The sequence below is a fragment of the Anser cygnoides genome, chromosome 1 (genome assembly GCF_040182565.1).
Source record: "Anser cygnoides isolate HZ-2024a breed goose chromosome 1, Taihu_goose_T2T_genome, whole genome shotgun sequence".
Classification (NCBI taxonomy): Eukaryota; Metazoa; Chordata; class Aves; order Anseriformes; family Anatidae; genus Anser; species Anser cygnoides.
This window is the reverse complement of record NC_089873.1, coordinates 121821572-121841577: the sequence shown is the minus strand read 5'-3', so window position 1 is coordinate 121841577 and position 20006 is coordinate 121821572. Positions and strand designations below refer to the sequence as shown.

The window sequence follows — 20006 nt, the reverse complement described above, 5'->3', positions numbered from 1 at the left end:
CAAGGTTTACAAAATCATAAACAGTAATCTGAAAAAAAAAAAAACAGCCTTTCGTGCAGTTCCAGTAGCTATCGCTTTACCAGCTAGAGAACAATAATTCCTCACCCCAATCACATAGCATGACTCAGTAACTGAGTTGTGTTCAAACAATTTATCAGGTGTTGTATCAGTATAAGTAAGCCTATTCCCTTAAGTGAGGGAAGTAAGTAACTTCCCTTAAGTCTTTGGACTTTTCTCCCTTACTAGGCCTTCTCCCTCCAAAATCTTGACCTGCTCAAAACTTAGATTACATATTCTTACTACTTCTAGGTTTTTGTACAACAGCATTATTGCATAAAATATAACAATACAACTCTTTTCATATGACAAATAGCTTAGACAAGATACGTCTTCAGATATGGAAACAATATTTGTGTTTTACCTGCATTTTATCAATCAACTGTTCAGGTTTATTGTTTCATTAAGTGATGCAAAAATAATACTATTTAATGCCTTGCACAGTGAAGAAATTATTTGTTAGGATTTAAGGAGAAAAAAAAATAATATAGTGCAACACAAGCAAAAGAGGAGACTCTTGTCCTTAATAAGATGCAGATAGATCTGTTATTGTGCAGTTTGGCTGGCTGATGAGGCTACTTTCTTATCTTGTCACTGCCACCTTTGCCAGAGGTTATTGCCTTTTTAGATCTGAAACTGAGTTGTTCTTTTGAACTTGTTTTACATCATTCCACTGAAAGTGAACCATGTTAAAGACCTATTGTTTATTCTGTTTAACTAAACTAATTGTCTTGTTAATACCATAGAGAATGATCACACAAACATCTGCAGATCTGCAAATGTGGAATCCTAACAGTAATGAAACAGCAGCAGTAACTTCAGCTGTTCCTAAGAAAACTAGCAGCTGAAAAAAAGAGAGATGTCAACAGCCTCAGATATTAGTCACCTGAAACCTTACAGAAGATCTATTAGGCTTAATTCACATAGAGCAGCACTTTAACTGAGTCCCACTGACAATGGTTGTTTTTATACAGTACTTCATAAATACAGTAAACATGTTGAAATCTAGCCTGATTTCTCTGTGGTTAGTTAGTTCATGACTACAGAAACAATGCCCTTCTTAGCAACTAATCCCCTTAGGTCTGTTCAGTAGTTACTTTTCTGCCAGTTCCTCCACAGACATTTTATTGCAAATGGGACCGTTTTATTCTTTGTTTGTTTGTTTTTAAGTAGTTTGGCTGATTTCCCTTCCACTTAATCTGCTAAAAGACAGGAGTGTCTTTTCTGCTAAAATACTTTAGGCCAGGTTTCCCATGGCGTCACTGGAAAGAACAGCCTCTCCAGTATTCCTCAGTTACACACACACAAGCATTTAAAGCAAAGGTTACAAATGTGAAACACATCTCTTTAAAGTAGCAAGCCAAAAACTATTTGCAAGAGCTCAAAGTGTTTAAAGTAAACAGATATACTATACCTGACTGGGAATATTCATAGGTTGATTCAGTGATTGCACCAAAGGAACTTGAGGAAGTACTATGGGGAACTGATTGTGGAGTGTAACGTGGATGCAGAACAACTTCTCCACTACTGTAGTCTTTACTATCTAAAAAGCAAGATTACAAGTTGCAGTTGAGTAAAACATACCTTACTGTCAGTGCTCTAATGGTTTATAAACAGATACCTGCTTTTATACTTTTAGTTATTTCAATTAAATCAAATTAAATCAAGTAACAGCTCTTACTTGACTCACTATGAAAATATCATACTGGTCATTACACTGGGGACAAAAAAAAAAAAAAAAAAACCTACATCTTCTTTCCGTTAACTGTATCTTGTACAAGACGGGTCTGCATACTTGCCAAAAATCGCCTATTAAAGCAGTGCTAATTCAAGAATTCTAAGTCATGAAACAAATATTCTTAAGGGATTTTTGATCACAGCTCTTTAAGTATCAAGTCTTGGTATAGAGTTATCAGACTCTTTCAGACTCAACACCCCATAAGTTACAAGCTAGACTCAAAAGCATGCTTTAGCGACCCATCAGTTCTGTCAGTACATATACAGAAATTGTAAAACTCACATATCCCTCTTTGCATTTAAAAAAATCTACATTTAATTTACATTATCCAAATTCATATTTCTAGGTACAGTTCAATTCTCCTGATGTAGAACTGGGAGGAAGAGTGCTGAAACTGGTCAGTGAATAGAAAAAGGTCATGAAGGAAGAACAATATGAAGTAAAACACTGAGGAAAAAGATCTTGTCAACTGGAGGAGTGTTTGGAGTGAGCTACTTGGGAAGTTGCAAAAAAAAAAAAAAAAAAAAGTGTTGTCTCCTAGGAGTTTCTTCATGATTCATGCAACTCTCTAGAAACTCTAGAATCTCTGACTTTTAAATTTATCCATTAAATCAGGTCTAATGAAAAGCTCAAGAAATCACAAAGTGAAACTAAAAGGACGTGCTGGATGACTAACTGGCCTTTACACACTGCAATGTTTCAAAAACATTCATGGTGTCATTCTGTGTAATCAGCACAGTTAGGGTCTGAACAATAAATACTATTTCTTTTGACAACTTTGATTGCTGTTGGTGTTATACTGATCTAGAAGATCTGGCAAAAGGAAACTCTGGTTATTAACCAGAAATACTAGCATAACTACTACTGGCATAGGAGATATAGCAGTGCACAGCCTTAAGAAATACTGACCACTACAGCACCAACCAAAATTCTCTAAAAAGTTAGACAACATATGCTAACATATGGTATATTTCCACTGATTATACTACGGATAATGATTAGATAAGCTAATACAGATGTGCTACAACTACACTTTCATTTTGTTACATATAGGTAAATACATATTAAAATACAGGATTATTCACAAGTATAACATGAAACTTTTTTTTTAATAGTTTAAAAACACAAAACCCAATACTCCTATTTACCATAGCTATCCCGAGGTCACAATTCTGTTAAATTACACTATCAAAAATCAATCCAATAATTTAATAACTTCATTTCTTGTGTAATTCTTTGAAGGCCAAAACACCTGATTATCAATTTATCTTTTCCTAATACCACTAGTCATAATATAATCTGAAGAGTTAGAATGCAGACTACTTACTGCTTATCAAAGTAACTTGTTGATCAGAGAGGTGAAATGCCAAATATGGGTATAAAGTAAGAAGGCAATTCTCTGCTGTTGCAGCAACCTGAAGGGAGAATCTGTTCAAAACAAAATACAAAGGTGATATTTTTCTATTTAGTCATGGCAATCAAAATATTTCAACACAAGAAGAAAAGACAGAAATAAAAGATATCCAGACCACTTCTTTTCTCCTCTCCTGGTTCAGTGAGAGAGTACATAGATGAGGCTGCAAATGCTGAAATGGTGAAAGACAGTATATTCCACAACAAAATTTATTTATTATAGAGCATGGATGTGTCCTCAAACTGAAAGTTCAAGATTTAGAAAAGATTTTAATGAAATTAATGAACTCTGCCTCTGAAGAAAAAATGAATTAAAATTGCAGTAGATATTTATGAGCGTATTAAGGAGACTGCTAACTTCCTAAAGTTTAGGCACATTTCCCAGCACAAGAAGGCAACATAACATTTCCTTCCATGAGACATGGAGATCTCATGGACTACCAAAACAACTGGAACCAACTCTTAACAGCTACCTTGTAGCAACTGTGTCTGCTTCATTATGTTATTATCAGATGATAAGATCACTGATATCTTGTCTTCCTGAGCTTCCAACCACAAACAAAATCAGAAATAGCATGAGTTTCCCCAGATCCACCGTGAAAGAAGGAAAGAAAACTGAGAAATGTAGAACACAGAAGTCACAGACCTCGGCACATTTGTGTCACCAATGGTCACAGCAACTCATCTATCCACCACATAGGTGTTTGGGGGTATTGTCCAGGCCACCATTTCTTTAGTTTATATGACACATGATGTGCATGTTGTTTCCTATTTATCTTTTTAACTTAAGTTAAATGTCATTTCAAATCAGGATGGCAGAGAAATTTCTTTCCTGCTGAACTATTTATTTGCTCAGCAAATTAAAAGATGTAATCACAATTGGAGGACAAATTTAAAAACATGATATGTTCTCATTGTATTGGGCTTATGTAGGAAGGTTTTGGAAAAAGCAGGAAAGAGCCCAGCAGCTGCCCCAAGTAAAGATAAGAGCCAGCTCCAGCCAGCTCTAAATGGGACCCGCCACTGACCAGAGCTGTTTGTGCCTCTGGGACAGCAGATTTAAGAAAGGGGAAAAAAAAATGCTTCGCTAGAGCAGCTGGGAGAGAGGAGTGGGAACATGTGAGGGAACCAGCCCTGCAGCCCCCCAGGTGAGTGCAGCAGGAGGGCAGGAGGTGCTCCAGGCAGGCAGCAGCAGTTCCCCTGCGGGCTGTGCAGGGAGAGGCCCCCGGTGGAGCAGGCTGTCCCCCTGCAGCCCATGGGTCCCACACGGAGCAGATCTCCACGCTGCAGCCCGTGGAGGAGCCCACGTGGAGCAGGTGGATGTGGCCTGGAGGAGGCTGCGGCCCATGGAGAGCCCCCGCAGGAGCAGGCCCCGGGCCGGAGCTGCAGCCCGTGGAGAGGAGCCCACGCAGGAGCAGGGGGTCTGGGGGGAGCTGCCGCCCGCCCGTGGGGGACCCGTGCTGGAGCAGTTTGCTCCTGGGGGATGGATGGACCCCGTGGTACGGAGCCGTGTGGGAGCAGTTCTTGAAGAGCTGCTGCCTTTGGAGTAGGGGCAGGGAGTTACCATGAAGGAGCGGTGGAGATGAAGCGTCAGGGACTGACCACAACCCCCATTCCCCGTTTTTCTGCACTGCTTGGAGGGGTGTGGGGGGAAGGACATAGAAGAGGGTGAATGGTGGAAAGGTGGTTCACATTGATCTGGTCTGTTAATAGTAGGCAATAAATTACATTATGCTGAGTCTGTTTTGCTCATGATGGCAACAGCTGAGTGATCTCCCTGCCCTTATCTCATCTCACAAGCATTTTTTCCATCTTACTTTCTCCCTGTCCTTTTGAGGATGGAGAGTGAGAGCATGGCATGGTTGTGCTTAGCTGTGCACAGGTGTTAAATCACCACACTCTGAGGGGTTTTTTTAATTTAGTTTTTCAAGTTGAAGGAAATAAGTTTCATAACTGAATAGTTTTTCCATTTCTTAAATAATTGGTCAAGACATTCTTGGATTTTGCTACCTTTAACTTCTTTATTCATATCAGCCCTGTGCAATGTAATGTCATTTAATCTGTTTTGGAGTCAAAGAAGCAAAAAGGGAGAACAGAGATTAAAAGTAATATTAGAAATTAACTGCAAATTCTCATTCAAGGTAGTCATTAAATTAATATTAATGCGCTTACTTATGATCCATTTAATGTAATCCATGCACACAGTAAATTACTTGCTAAAGGACAAATATATATCTCCTCAGTTTTCTCTTACAGATACATGTAAAGTTATTTTTCTTTAAAACATGATTGCCTTGTCAATGTTTTCTGTAAAGTAGTCAAATTCAACAATATCCATCTTCTATCCAATGCTCACTCTGATTTACAGGAAAATCATTATGATTTGCATGAACAGAATATGCAAATCAATCCTACTGAAATTTTAGGCCTGGATTTAAAAAAAAAATATATAGTACAGAGTCTAAGTAGGCTTCAATTCAAAGAGTTAAAAACACACTATATTTTACCAAGATAGAAGTTAATTTTTAACTCATATGTTTTTTTCCACCCTGGAACACCGATCATAAAATAGCAAAGTTTAAAGTTTCAGTTCAAATAATTTTAAAATATAATTTTGTTGCTTAGAAAATGATAATGTAAAGGGAAAATACTTGAAAAGTTAGTATGTCTTCAGCAACTGATGCTGTGAGATTTCATGGCTTATTAAAGAAACCAGGAACCTATTCAAGATCAGTTACCTTTTATACCGGTTATGTCTTGGTTTCATTATTCTATTATTAAAGGTTGAGAAGGCCCCAAAGTCCTGTCTTAAATTAACAAAGCAGTTTAAATTCATTAGTCACACAGTTTGAAACAAACTGCTCAAATGCTTATATAATTGTTTTAGTCAGATTTGAGGTTCAAACACATTCCATACATCTCCCATGACCTTGGAGCAGGGAAAAGAATGAGGGCGGATATGCAGGTAGCAAAAATTGCAACTACCAGTTATTATGGAGTGGAATATCAATGAACAGTGCAATATTAACAGTAGTAAAGAAACCGACACCTGGGCATATTATAGATTTTATTAGAATAATAACTATATGTTCTAGATTAGAAAATCTTACCTTGACTTCTCCAATTGAAGGAAAATTTTTTTCTGGTTATGATAAAAAATAATTTCTTCCAAAAGCCAATATGAATAATATTATCATGTTAACTAATAGCACACACAGAATCCATTTGATTCGTATGGTGTGTTATTTCATCCATTTGTGTTCATATTTTATATCATCTGCTCTTACAGCCTATGCAACTCACTGACAGGAAATCACATACACATTGGAAAACCAGTGTTGTCAGTACTGTTTAAAAAAAAAAAAAACACCTACCTACTTTATTTTAAAACACAGCAACATTTTAAAGATGATTTGCCATTCCCAAGAATGATTTTTTTTCACCTTCACAAGCATGGATGCCTTTTAATGTTACTTTGATAACTTTTATTAGGTATATTTTTTTCAGAAAGACTTTAAGTTTGCCTTTAAATTGAGGGTGGTACCTTTTATTTCATTTTAATGGCAAATATAGAAAAACGTTTATTGCACAGCAAAAAGTTTTATTTTTCTATAGCAAGAGTTGAGAAGCTGCTAGTGCATCATATAAAAACCCTTATTAAAACCAAATATTGTGCCTGATCAGCAGCTATATTTCAGATCTCATCATATGCCTAAGTTACATTTTTTCATAATTAATACAAGCTTTAGCACACGTTTATGAGTTGTATCCTACACAATGATTAAATCTTACAAATAATTAAAATGAGTAAAAATGAAGAGATTTGTGGCTGATGATCTATACAGAAAAATGTATTTTTTAAAAAATAGTCGAATGTGAGCAACAGTAACTAAAATGTCCATAACACTTGCTTCGAAATAATTTAGTTTTATGCTTCGGAAAAATCAGGGGCTAAAGTTTACAGTGACATATTTAATCCTCAAAATAGTTGCCTGAATGAAAATAGCAACTGAAGGAATAGCTTTTAATCACAACAGTATCTATTTTTTACTGCTCATGCATACATCTATTCATCACACCAAGGGAAGAGATGAACTAAATAGACAAATCCTGAAAAATGTTTATATTTATGTAGAACAATAATAACAGATCTGCTTCCACTTACTAGGGGCAGACAATACTAGTTGCCATATAGAGAAATGTTACCTTAGAGACCAGATCTGAATTTTGTGTTTTGGAATTGTAAACTAGTTGAAAAAAGGAACATATTTCTAAGTGTCATTCTCATTTTTTTTCCAGAATTATTCTTGTATTCCTTCATCTAACCAATTCTCATTACAAGTCTTATGTCTCACATCTTCCTTTGACAGTTTGGACCATGCCCCCAGATGAATTTGTATTGCACATATTACCTGTTTTCTTCTTCATCAGTGAAGAATATGGTCCCTAAAGATGAAATTGGCTTAGATGATCTGAAGCTGATATGACAATTTAGTTCCATATTTGTGCCATTTGATGAAGGAATTATATCTTGTCCTTCTGGAAACTGTATAGAAAAAGGGCAAATCCTGTCACCATCTTCAAGTTCAAGCTCGGGAAGTTCAACTTGAATTCGTGATGACCTGCATTAAAAATAAATAGTAATGATGATTGTGCTCACAGTTTGACAATAACAAAGTTAATTCACAGATTCACACATGTATGAAGCTGCTTTTTACAGTTAAATACAGAGGAATAACTTCAGTTTTGAAGTACATGCCAACTGAAACTAACTGAAGAGTTAAAATTCCCTTAGCATTTAGATGCTGGTTTGTTTTATACAAATGTTTCTCAACATTTTGTAATCAGCCACAATAGCTCAACATCCAAATAAATAGTAATTTCTAGTCACTGTGCTACAAAAGATTTAACTGTTACTTACTTCCTTACTCATGCTTTCTCAGAGGTTTCCTAGACCTAAATCTTTCATTAATATTGATCAAACTGCATTATAGCACTTCAAGGCACTTTAGCGTTCAGACAAGTTGTACAATAGCAGTATTAAGTGGAAATTTGTCAATATATATTAAGATTATTTCCCTGGTTATGTAATTTAAGGTTCCAGTTCCAAAATGACAATGCCAGTCAGTCCAAGACAATACTGAATCCCTTCAGATGCAATCACTGAGTTCACTACAAGCCACTTCATAAACTGCTACAACTCAAACAAGATTAGATGTTAATAACTTGAACATAAAGTGACTTTCATTAATTTTTTGCAACTTAAAAAGTTTTCTTCCAGTTATTCAGGTATTGAAATTGTATCTATATAAGTTTAACAAACTTATATTCTTGCTATTTAAATACAAAGAGAAAAGTTGAATCTCAGAGACCAGAGAAGCTTATTTCCACACACTTTACAGACACAAAAGTGTCTGGAAAGAACTATTCTAAAAGATTAAGATTTCTATCAGATTGGAGTAGATATGGTATTGGGTTATGTTCCAAACAATGAAGATCTTGAAAATGATCTCTTATAAATTCAACTAACAAGATGAAGTGGGTGATCCACAGAAAAATGAAAAAGTTATGAGTTATATATTACATTAAATAACGTACTTAAAATATTTGTGCTGTGCTTTTTTTTTTTTGGTAGTAAAATCTTGCTTAGGAAGTAAATATGAACAATGGTCAGGGTGGGGGGTGAAAAGAACCCCACCCCCTCCATCAATTATCCAAACACCAGCTGGATTTGAAAACAGTGCTTTATAACATTTGGAGTAGAGAAAATAAAACAACAATATGGCCAAAGAGAAGAGAAAATCCTGGTGGGGCTCTTTTCTTATTTCTTGTTCTATTACAAATAATTTTAAAAACACGTGGAAGAGTAAACTTATCAGAAGATGGCTGCCTTGTGAAGCAGTAACATTTTGAGGACAGAACACACAGGTTTGCAGGATGTAGAGCAACATTAACTACATGAATTTTCTCTAAAATATGCAGATTCTTTCTGCTGCTAAGCATGACATTAATACTAGCCTTCACAAAGAAAAGTTAATTCATATTTTCAGGAGAGAGAACAAGAATTATTCAGTATTTTTGTAATAAACATATTTTGAGATTTTTACCTTAAGTAATCTTGTGGAATAATATTGATGGCTGTTTCAGTTTTCACATCCAGAGGAACTGGCATCAGCATTAAAAAGGGGGGATCAAAATTTATTTTTGGTGACTTCGTAATACCAGACAAGATTATTTTGTAATGTGATGGATTATCATCTAGACACACTGACACTTCAGATGTATATGTCCCAGGACAAGCTGTTAAAAAGAGTTAAAAAATATTTTACCATAAATATACACAACTAAACGAGCTGTAGTAAGAACTTTTTTTTTTTTAAGTTATCAGTATTATTTCTTAATCAAAATGTAGTTTAACATAAAGAAAATGTTGCATAAGATTTATTTATTAAGAAAGTTTGGAATAATTGCTTGCAGTAAGACATAAGACCATTATTTTTAATTTGTCACAATTTGTTGAAGTTTTAAATTATCCCCCACTGAAAGCCTTCCCTGTTTCCTTGTATTCCCATCCCTTCTCACACTATCCTGCTAACTGCTGCTAGACGTCTTTCTGTTGGATGGCAAACATGCATTTTCTTTCACTGATAATACAAAGCAAGGTGCTTTATATCATTAGCAATTGTTACACTATCAAAATGTTGTTTCAAACAAAGAAGTGTCATTTATGAACTTTTCATTTATTCCCACCAACTGAAAAACCATCAAAAGAACACAATTTTTATGGACAATTAATGAATACCTCTTGTATTTAGAAATAAATCCATATCACATGTTGTAAGACAACACAAAAAGCTTAAAACTTTTCATTTTTGACAGAAACACCTTTCCCTTTGATTCTCCACTGTTAACAGATTAAGTATGGAAATATCCTCACCTAATATTTACAAAAGACATAACAGAAAAAGTAATTTTGTATTTAACACATCTGTATGAGCACACATTATTGCAAACAATATACGTGACAAGCTCTCCCATGATTAGCTCAGCTAACTCTTTACAGAGCCAGAGAAATAGTTGCCATTGTTTACATACACAAAAAGAAAACCTAACCTCTTCAAAACATTTTCTCTTATGCCCTCTTCATAAGAGCCAGTTTCTTCATGTAGAAGATGACAGAGGAGCTTCCTGGAAGCCTGTTAGCTCACCAGAATATGGTCAGCAGATCCCTTCATCTCAGAACAGAAGACATGAAACTGGTAAAGTGAAAACCAGATGAAATAGGAACTTGTGGCAGTCTTTGCAACATCTGACTACTTCCCAGTTAAATGGAAGTTAGCTTTAGGAGACTATTGCTGAGAAGGCTAAGAAGCTCGTGCTTCTAAGTTTCAATACACCAAGAACAAATCTTTTTGTTTTTTTTCCTAGCACTTAGCTCTCTTATGAGGGAAAGGTGAGATGTCATCAGAAAAGTTCACAGAAGACTGAACAGAAAAGTTCATATGTAGAGCCAAACAGGATGTTTCTCCATGCTTATAGGAAGTGAGTAACACGTTACTCCCATACACACGCTAGACAGACTTAAGATCCTACAGCTGTACTCTAATTAAACCGTATTTCTGGTATTGTATCTTCCTGTGTATGTATATCATACAGTAAAGGAAAGTGACCAATAAACACCATAGGAAGGAATGCCATGAAGGAAGAAAAATGTCAGATGTCAGCACCAAAGAACATTATTTTCACTAACTCATAGTTTAAAGTATTCATATTAACTGTATTCCAAAGTCAAACCTTAAAATGATAGGAAATAATTTTTCTAAGCTTTCCCACACAAACTTTTCATCCTTACTGTACATATCAGTTATAACAAATCAATTAATTACATGATTACATTTCCCATAGAATCCCTGACTTGCTCAGAATGCAGAACAGAGAGAGCTCTTTCTGTGTACCTGACCACCCTCTGTGCGGACCCATATTTACTAAAATTGAAATACGGTATAATATGTGAGGTAATAATAAGCTTATGTTGGAAAAAAAAAAAAAAAAGGAAAGAAAAAACACTAGCATGTTGCAAAACTGTCCTCATTTTTTTAAACAAGGGAAACGACAGAAAAAAAAAAAAAAGTGAATGATCCCATTAAGTTTTGTTCATTACTTTGTTATGGTCAGGACCAAATTTTTCAGAATATTTCATGTTAAATAAACTACTTGAAATTAATAAGAATTATGTCCTGAACTGACAGCTGAGTTCACAAATACTCAAGGTCACAAGGAAAGCAAGTCAGATGCTGGTTTATCTGGAAAAGTGAAAGGTATATAAAGAGTACTGTTTTAGCTAAACTTGTATTGCATTAAATGTGAAGAATATGGCAAAGCTAGAGCCATAACCTAAACCCTGTGTCATTTGCCACACACAATGCAAACAGCGTCCTGAAGAAGCCTTCTCTGTCACTGCACAGTAACCTGGAATCAAGGTTATGTAGATCAAACAAACTAGGGTGCTAGAGAACAAATACTGCACAATTTAAAATTAGGAATCACTTAAAGAGAATGGATAGCAAGATCCTTTGTAAATTATTATTAAATCTTTCTTCCTCATACTAATCTCTTAATTTCTTTCCATCCTGTTATTTCCTTTGACCTTTCAGTTATTCAGAATTTTAGCACTTTCTGTTAATGTCTATTACCTTTTTTTTTTTTCACCATTAAGTGCAAAGAATGCTTCTGCAAAGCCTGAGAATACCTTCCACCCCATTCACCCATAAACTGACATGAATCTCAAACAGATTTTGTTTCAGTCTTGGGAGCAGTGAGAAGAAATTCCAGATGTAGACCTCATATAAACTGAGTTACAAGATGAAATTTTAATAATAAAAAAAGTCTTTTTTTTTTTTGTAAATATTCAAATCACTTAGCCAGGAAAAACTAAATATTCATAATTCTGTGGGATATATGTATTCTGTCATTTACACCTTTCAGGGCTCAAAGTTTGTGCTTTTGCTACTATTTTGATATACTACCATTAATTTACGGTATTTACAAATGTAAATTTGTATTTATTACTATGTATTAAATGTATTACTATGTATTTGTACTTATTACTATGTATTTAATTACTATGGTATTTACAAATCTGTCTGTCTAAATTTGCCAGGAAATAACAAAATCTGAACAATTATTTGGGAAATTTCCTCTTTGTCTTTTCTGGATATATTTATTAAGGTAAATAAGCATTCATTGCCTTACCTTAAAACAACAACAAACCTCTGGATAAAGGAACACAACTTTTCAAAGCATATACGTGCATATATTCAATAGCTGCTTCATTTTCATTCCAGTTTGCATTAGAAAACCCATCCAGCTCAGACTGCTTAGCTCCCTAGCGTATTATACTGGGACTATAACTTATGCAAAGTCCATATTAATAAAAACATAAGCAGAGGTTGTATTTCTGCTGAAAGTCAGTTATATACATATGCAAGTTCTCCTCCAGATACATCTCACACACTTCCAGAGGAGAAATATTTCAGGTCCCCTCACCTTCTACTTCACCTGTTTCAGTTTCAAGTTAAACTAGCAGCAGAAGCTCATTCAAAAGGCCATCTCTATAAGGATGTCCATATTCCTTGATCCTCTCTATCAGTATAAATCTTCCCCCCTCCACCCCGCCAAAAATCTTAACTGTCTAATAGCATGTTTTCCAATCTTTTGAGAGTGTGGGGGAATAAAGTAAAACTATCATCTGCTCTTCTCATCCTCTTGTCTGTATTAGATGTTACTCACTTCCTACACTTGTCTCCCAAATAAATATTTCCAGTTCAGTTGCCCTAGGCTTACCGATAATTCATACCATATTACATATGTACACTTTCAGCATAAATGGGTGCCAATGAAGAATTTGTGTACACTGGAATACAGACTTCAAAACAAAGAAGTTACAGATAGCTAAAAGCTAATGATAAGCCCTATTAAAAATAATAATAATAATCAAAAGTGAACTAAACATTTCCCCACAGAACCTGTTATAAGGCATAGTTATTTAATCTCTAACTGCTGCAGAAAAAAAAACACTAGAAGATGGAGGGTGTGATGTTCACCTATGCCCATTACATAACTATCACATCTTCCAGGGACACTGAATTCCTTTTAACTCACTGGCACATTTGGGAGTATTTTGCCGCACAGAATCCTAGAGCACAGATCTATTGCCTTACTATTTTTTATTGCACTTACTATTCCTCCGGTAAGTTGTTTTTTTTTTTTTTTTAATACATCACAATAAGATACAGTGAATTTTTTCATATACCATTAATACAGTACATTAGTACAGCAGAAAAGGATCGCATTGATACTTCCTCAGTTCTCAAGAATCCCTAGCGTCATATTACCACACATCATACAAAACTCTTGTATTTAGTTTACTACCATAGCATTATGCACTTGTTATTACAAATATCATGGAATATTTGAACACATTACTCTAATGCACACTCAAGGTTTGTCTTAAGGCTTGTTCATCCCAAACATATGAAGGTGATTAGCCCAGCCTATTCATTAATTAAGTCTCCTGTGTGGGTTTTGTTGTATCTAATGCTCTGTTACAAGAAAGAGTAATTATTTTCAGTGATGGGTTAATACAAGTAGACTACAAATCACAAGAAAATACTTAGAATATCGAATTAAGGGCAATTGATTTTTAGAATGATTTATGTTTTTCTGTACATAAAAGATTTGGGAAAAGAGTGAAAATAAAAATAACTTCAACTGACAATTATTTACCAGTCAACTTCATGTACACATGCATTTGAGTTTACACAAACGATTTATCCAGTAATTTAAAATATTGTCTTTTATTTGCATGCTGTTTTCTGCTTCAGCCTTTGCAACACTTGAGCATTTTTTAATACATTCTCACAATATAAACACCCAACTAGCACCAACCATCATATGATGACCGTGCTAGTTGTTTGTTTCAACTAGGGGATAATTGTTTCCTCTACAGCTGCTGCATAAAATAGTATTAGACAAAATTTGTAAAATTTCCTTTGTCTTAAATGCTACAGTGTTATGTAGAAACAGGAGAAAATGAGACACTGTGCTCTCCCAGGCCCCAAAACCATTACAGATCTGGACATACAGCTTGACTGTTCTTATCTTCTAAGTCTAATATTGCCCTGAGCATCCGTAAAACCAACCCCACAGATTTATTCATACATTAATTACTTCTTATAGGGTATATTCTTCCTTTCTCTCCAAGCTATATATGTTACCCTAATAAATGCAAAATACAGCTATATCATCTGCTATTAGACAAATTATTTGCTTTTAATTTGAGAAACAAAGCGTGAACACACAAGTGATTATTTTCCTGTGATCTACAATTACTCCATCCATGTGCACACTCCTCAAAAACATCTATTAGAATACCTTCTTAGAAGTTTCAATGCTTATTTTGTAGGTTTTAGTAATTGAAAAGACTACAGAAAAAAATATGATACCCTATTGAGAGCAAAGTAGAAATTTATAAAAGGAGGAAAAACATGCAAAATACATTAAGAGTTACAGTAAACTACACATGTATTTTTTAATTACAACTCAAAGAGCACAGGAGGTTTTGAGGGTTTATTTTTCATTTTCCATCCTATAATTCCATTCCTCTTTCCTCTACATTTTTAATCCAAAGAACTGGGGTCATGGTATGTTTTTGTGTCTTGACTTTTATATCTTATTTTTTGCAGACTTACATCTCAACATTTTCTCAAAAATTCAGAACTTAACCCAAAACCTTTCTTCTGGTTAGACACACTTTCCATATGCAATTTAAGTAGATCCTTATATCCTTCAAAAGAAAATTGAGATTCCAAGTCCATATTTCTAAATGTCTGTATAACTGAATATCTGAAAAGAAATAGCTCCCACCATTTTCTCCTATAATATCACTGTGTTCTGTACAATCTTCTTGTCTTTCTGCTCCCACTGTTTAACACCTTCTGATTTATACATTCTAACATTTTTTCGCACCCTGGAACAATGTCTTCTTTCAATTCACCCAGTATCCTTGGATTTTATTTTATTTTTTTACTTTCATATTTATCCCCAAACCAGCTCTTTAACAAACATTTTCATTTATGTTTTATTTTGATAGCTTCCATAAGTTATCACTAAAAATTGATCAAGGAACTGCAGACAAGATGCAGATGGGATCACATCACTTGGTTCCAAAACTAAACATCACATTAAGTATAGAATAGAACCTACATAGTAAAAATATATATATATATTATACTGTGTACATTTTTATGGCTGTTTCATAAACGTGTTTCAGAGCCAAACCTCAGGGTTTTAGCAATTTACTTTGGAAGAACATTGGGGAAAGGAGACAAACTGATGCATCAAAAATGTAAACATACTATAAATATTTTTGCTCAGTCTTCCAAAAATAAATGGTATTTAACTTTCATCTAGCAGTTTAATTTGAAGTAATATAAAATTGGATAGAGTAATTTAAATACCTATTTCTAAAATGATACCTCATAAACATGTCAGAAGTGTAAAAAAATAAAATAAAATACAACTATAGATACTGATTGAGTCAGAGACTTTCCAGGTAATACATGCCGAAACAAATAGTATTTCAGACAAGTCAGGTTTTGTTATTCAGAATGAAAAATAAAAGAATGTAAAGCAAACCACTTCCTAAACAATTGTGCAACAGTCCTTCTACATTACTTACTTTTCAATTTCATGAAACAAAATCACAGCCCAACCATAAGTTGAAAACAAAAGCTACCAAGAAGACATAATACATAATGGAAAAACTTTCTAAAGTAAAGCAATCAACTCCAAGTAACATATGCAACTGAATACTGCTCTTACATATTCACAACACATATGCAGAGCAACATTTAATACAGTATTCTCAATTTATCATACAGAATCATGGCAAGACTCATGCCTATAGATCTTTACAATTTACAAACTAATTTTCAATTATATCAAATAATTTGTAGGGCTTGAGTGATGTTATAGATTTCAACTGTATCATCAAAAATAGCAGCAATATGTGACTTTAGGAAAGGGATACTCACTTGCTGACTCTCAATCAAACCCAACCAACAAGACAACTTTTCTTCCCTTCAAGAATGCTGGCACCACCAGTAGGCCACTTACAATTGTCAGTACCGCTCAGTTCTGTGAGGGGCTTTATCAATGTACAATGTTACATTACTCTCTACACAAAACACTTGTTTGACAGGGAATAATGCAGAATCTTAATGTTCTGCCATTCCTGCTGTATGTGGTTGATTATAATCTTCTTGCATACTCCCAGCTTTTGTTAGAAATCTATTTTATGTTTTTCACTTGGTCTCTGGTTCTCTGAGCAAACTATTCATAAAAGTATATATATATATATATATCTAAAAGACTTTGTATCTTTTGGAGGAAGAAAATTTCTGTTCTTGTCTGTCTACTGGGGGGGGGGGGGGGGAAATCGCACATACTCCAAGTACTCTTGGAAAGTGTAAATATTAAGCCAGTTGGCCCAAATACACATTAAGGGGCAATGCTAAAAATAATTTAGGTATCCTAGCATTTAATGCCTTCTGTGTGCAAAACAGACTTTTCATATAATGCTACACAAATGATTCCATGTTTTGTGTTAGGTCTGCAGCTGTCTTTTTTTCTCAGAACTTCAGCATGTCTTTTTGGCATTTTGGTTGACTATTTAGTCATGTTAACTCAGAGGTCGTCATAGTAAGTGCTAGTCTTGATTCATCACAGAAAGTGATTTAAGCAAATCTATGAAAATGGCAAAATTGACCAAAATATATGTAGAAGAACTCACAAAATTACTTACAAGGGCAGAAGAATACAGTAATACTGATTTTTTGTCCTGGATCAAGAAATCCAGCATGCAGACTAAATTTGAAAATACCATCTTCTATATTTTTGTCTGCATCATCACAATTCAATTTCCATGTTAAATACTGCCTTGAGACATTCTTCAGGTCAAGCTCCTGTAAATATTTACAGAGAAAGGAGGGCATGATGAAAGAGAGAAAGCAGCAAGCATCATGATACTTTTCACATTGCTCTGTCCAAAGCATTTCTTTTACAATCAGATCAGATTGAAAGCAAGAAAGCACTAGAAAGCAATGAAGAACCCGGTTTACTATATCTGTAAGGCGAAAAAATTAGTGTTCCCATGAGCACAGACTAAATGACTTCCAGTCACTCACCACATACATAAAGAGAATGATCAACATATTGTGGTGGGAGTGCTTAGCCAAATAGAAACAAGTATTTGCTGATACAAATGGAGCAAAGCAAGAACTAAACACATGACTCAGGACATAAAGATTTACAGGTGGATATACTGAAATTTCAAAAACTTCAAAGTAGGTTTTCAAAACCCACTCTTTCAATCCAGTAAGAAAACAGTGGGAATAACAGCACTGAAAATTCTATTCCTGTATGTCAGAGTTGCTCTTTCTCATGGTGCCCATTCTTTCTCATATGTCAGAAAGCTAGTATGAGCCCAACGCTGAGCTTTGGAAAATTTTCTAGTGATCAAAAACAAATATGAAATCAAAATCTGAACAAAATGATGATGGAAAAAGTTCAACATACATAAAAGCATATGTTTGGAACATGATTGAATTTTGAGTTCCAAATCTATATTCTTACCCAGTCATTTTTAAGTAATTAAAATGTATAGCCAAGAATAACTGTAACAACATGTGTTTACGTACCTGGGAATTCAGACTTTCATCAGGACTATTGTAACGTATACAACTTGAATGTTGTGTAAATGTAAGTTTCATTGAGGAGAACTCCAGTGGTGATTTAAGTACTGTTGGAAATATTAAGTAAGGATGTTTATAAGGTATTGTTTTTACACATGGTTCCTCAAAGTCCTTTCATAAAACCACTGTTTCAGCACATATTTAGCAGAATTGCTTCTCCCCTTTATTAAAGCTCTAATTTCTTTTTACTGTTCCCATACTATACGACTACTAAATGGCTACCATAACTGTCTTATTATGGCCCTTTAGTCACATTCAAATGATTTTAATTTTACGTCTACCACACAACATCTCTCCTTCATATAAAGATGCTATAAACAGTGTGTCACATGATCTGCCTGTTGCAGATGAATTCAAGGACATTCAGACTATATATACACAAGCATACTTTAGAGATTAAAAGTAATGCTTCTTAAAAGGGGACCAAGAATATCTTCAGTCAACTGCTTTAGTTATATTCAGAGTATGATACATATATAAATATATATTCATTTATGTAACAATAAAAAATGCAGAATATTATTTTCATGTAATTCTATACACACTTCCAAATTCACTAATGTTACTTTCAGACCCTGTATTATTTTAGTAGTTATATATTGCATTTACATTTGTGATGGTAATTCATCAGTAAAGGCATAAAACATTTTATCACAACAGCATTCCTCTTAATTTCATATAGCTGGAATAAAGAAACCATAACAAAGGATGAAGTTTAAAATGAGGATTTCAAAAAACAAAGATGTATATTCCCACAGGAGTCTTCATTTTGCCTCTGTATTTGGTTAAACAGCTGGGAATGAATGTAGCAAACATACGGTATATTAAAATCTGCAAGTTTGTTTCACACCCCTTGAGGAAGTTGATCAATTCTCTCTTCCCTTCAAAAAGCCCGAAGTGCTTCTTGATCCTATGTCTAACATTATGTAAAGACCAATATTATCCATATTTCTCTAAAACAAAGACATATAACCTCTGCAAATTAATATTGTTTCAAAGCAGGAACCTCATCTTTGGAATGCTTCCACCAACTAATGTACAATTGTGCCAGTCACGGAGCCCCCCCACCTCTTGCAGAAACTGTCTGTACAAGGCAAACACAGCAAGAATAAAGGACTAGGCACAGGGGAAGGAGGGAAAGGAAAAGATCAACTCCATGAAGAATCTGAAAGACTGATCAACTAAAAAAAAAAAAAAAAGTCAGATCACATGAGGTCATGATATGGGTACTATGCATTCTTCCTTTTGTCTGGATCAGGTAGGGATTGTATCTGCTCCATCTGAGCATATGCAAACTACCATTATATTATGCTATAATTACATAACATATTTTCTATTATAATATCTGGATGTTATCGGAATGAAAAAATTAAATGGTTCTGAAACATTTTTCACAATCTGTTGGAAGCTGATAAGTGATTTTTTGCTTTGATTTTGAATTTAAACAAGTTCGAAACTGTTAAGATTTTTTATGAATGAAATTTATCATTTCTACCAGCTCCAGTAAGAGGAGAGGAGAGGATTTCATAGAATCATAGAATCATTTAGGTTGGAAAAGACCTCTAAAATCATCAAATTCAACTGCTAACCTAGCACTGCCAAGTCTACAACTAAACCATGTCCCTAAGCACCACATCTACACATCTTTTGGATACATCCAGGGATGGTGACACCTAAACACTTCCCTGGGCAGCCTGTTCCAATGGCTCACTACCCATTCAGTGAACAATTTTTTCCTAATATTCAACTTAAAATTCTCTTGGCACAACTTGAGGCCATTCTCTCATCCGTTCCCTCATCAAGCTTGTTGCTTGGGAGAAGAGACTGGCTACAAATTGTAGCCACCCACCCCGCTACAACCTCCTTTGCGATGGTTGTAGAGCATGATAAGGTCTACCCTGAGCCTCCTTTTTCCTAGTATGTGTCACACATTTACAGAAATTTCAGCTTTACATATATTTAAAAATATAAAGTAAGTTTTGAAA

At 34.6% G+C, this 20006-nt stretch overlaps 1 protein-coding gene across 2 annotated transcripts in view; it reads right to left on the bottom strand.

The window, feature by feature from the left end:
• The window catches only part of LOC106042138 (cilia- and flagella-associated protein 47), a 308071-nt gene that overhangs the window by 246930 nt on the left and 41135 nt on the right, over nt 1–20006 (bottom strand). For both annotated transcript variants that reach the window (XM_066980338.1, XM_066980347.1), the window contains exons 23-28: nt 17968–18068; nt 17073–17232; nt 9316–9508; nt 7621–7830; nt 3123–3223; nt 1472–1600 (exon numbers count right to left, since the gene is read on the bottom strand). In XM_066980338.1, the coding sequence (XP_066836439.1) occupies nt 1472–1600; nt 3123–3223; nt 7621–7830; nt 9316–9508; nt 17073–17232; nt 17968–18068 (894 nt within the window). The remainder of the gene's footprint in view (nt 1–1471; nt 1601–3122; nt 3224–7620; nt 7831–9315; nt 9509–17072; nt 17233–17967; nt 18069–20006) is intronic.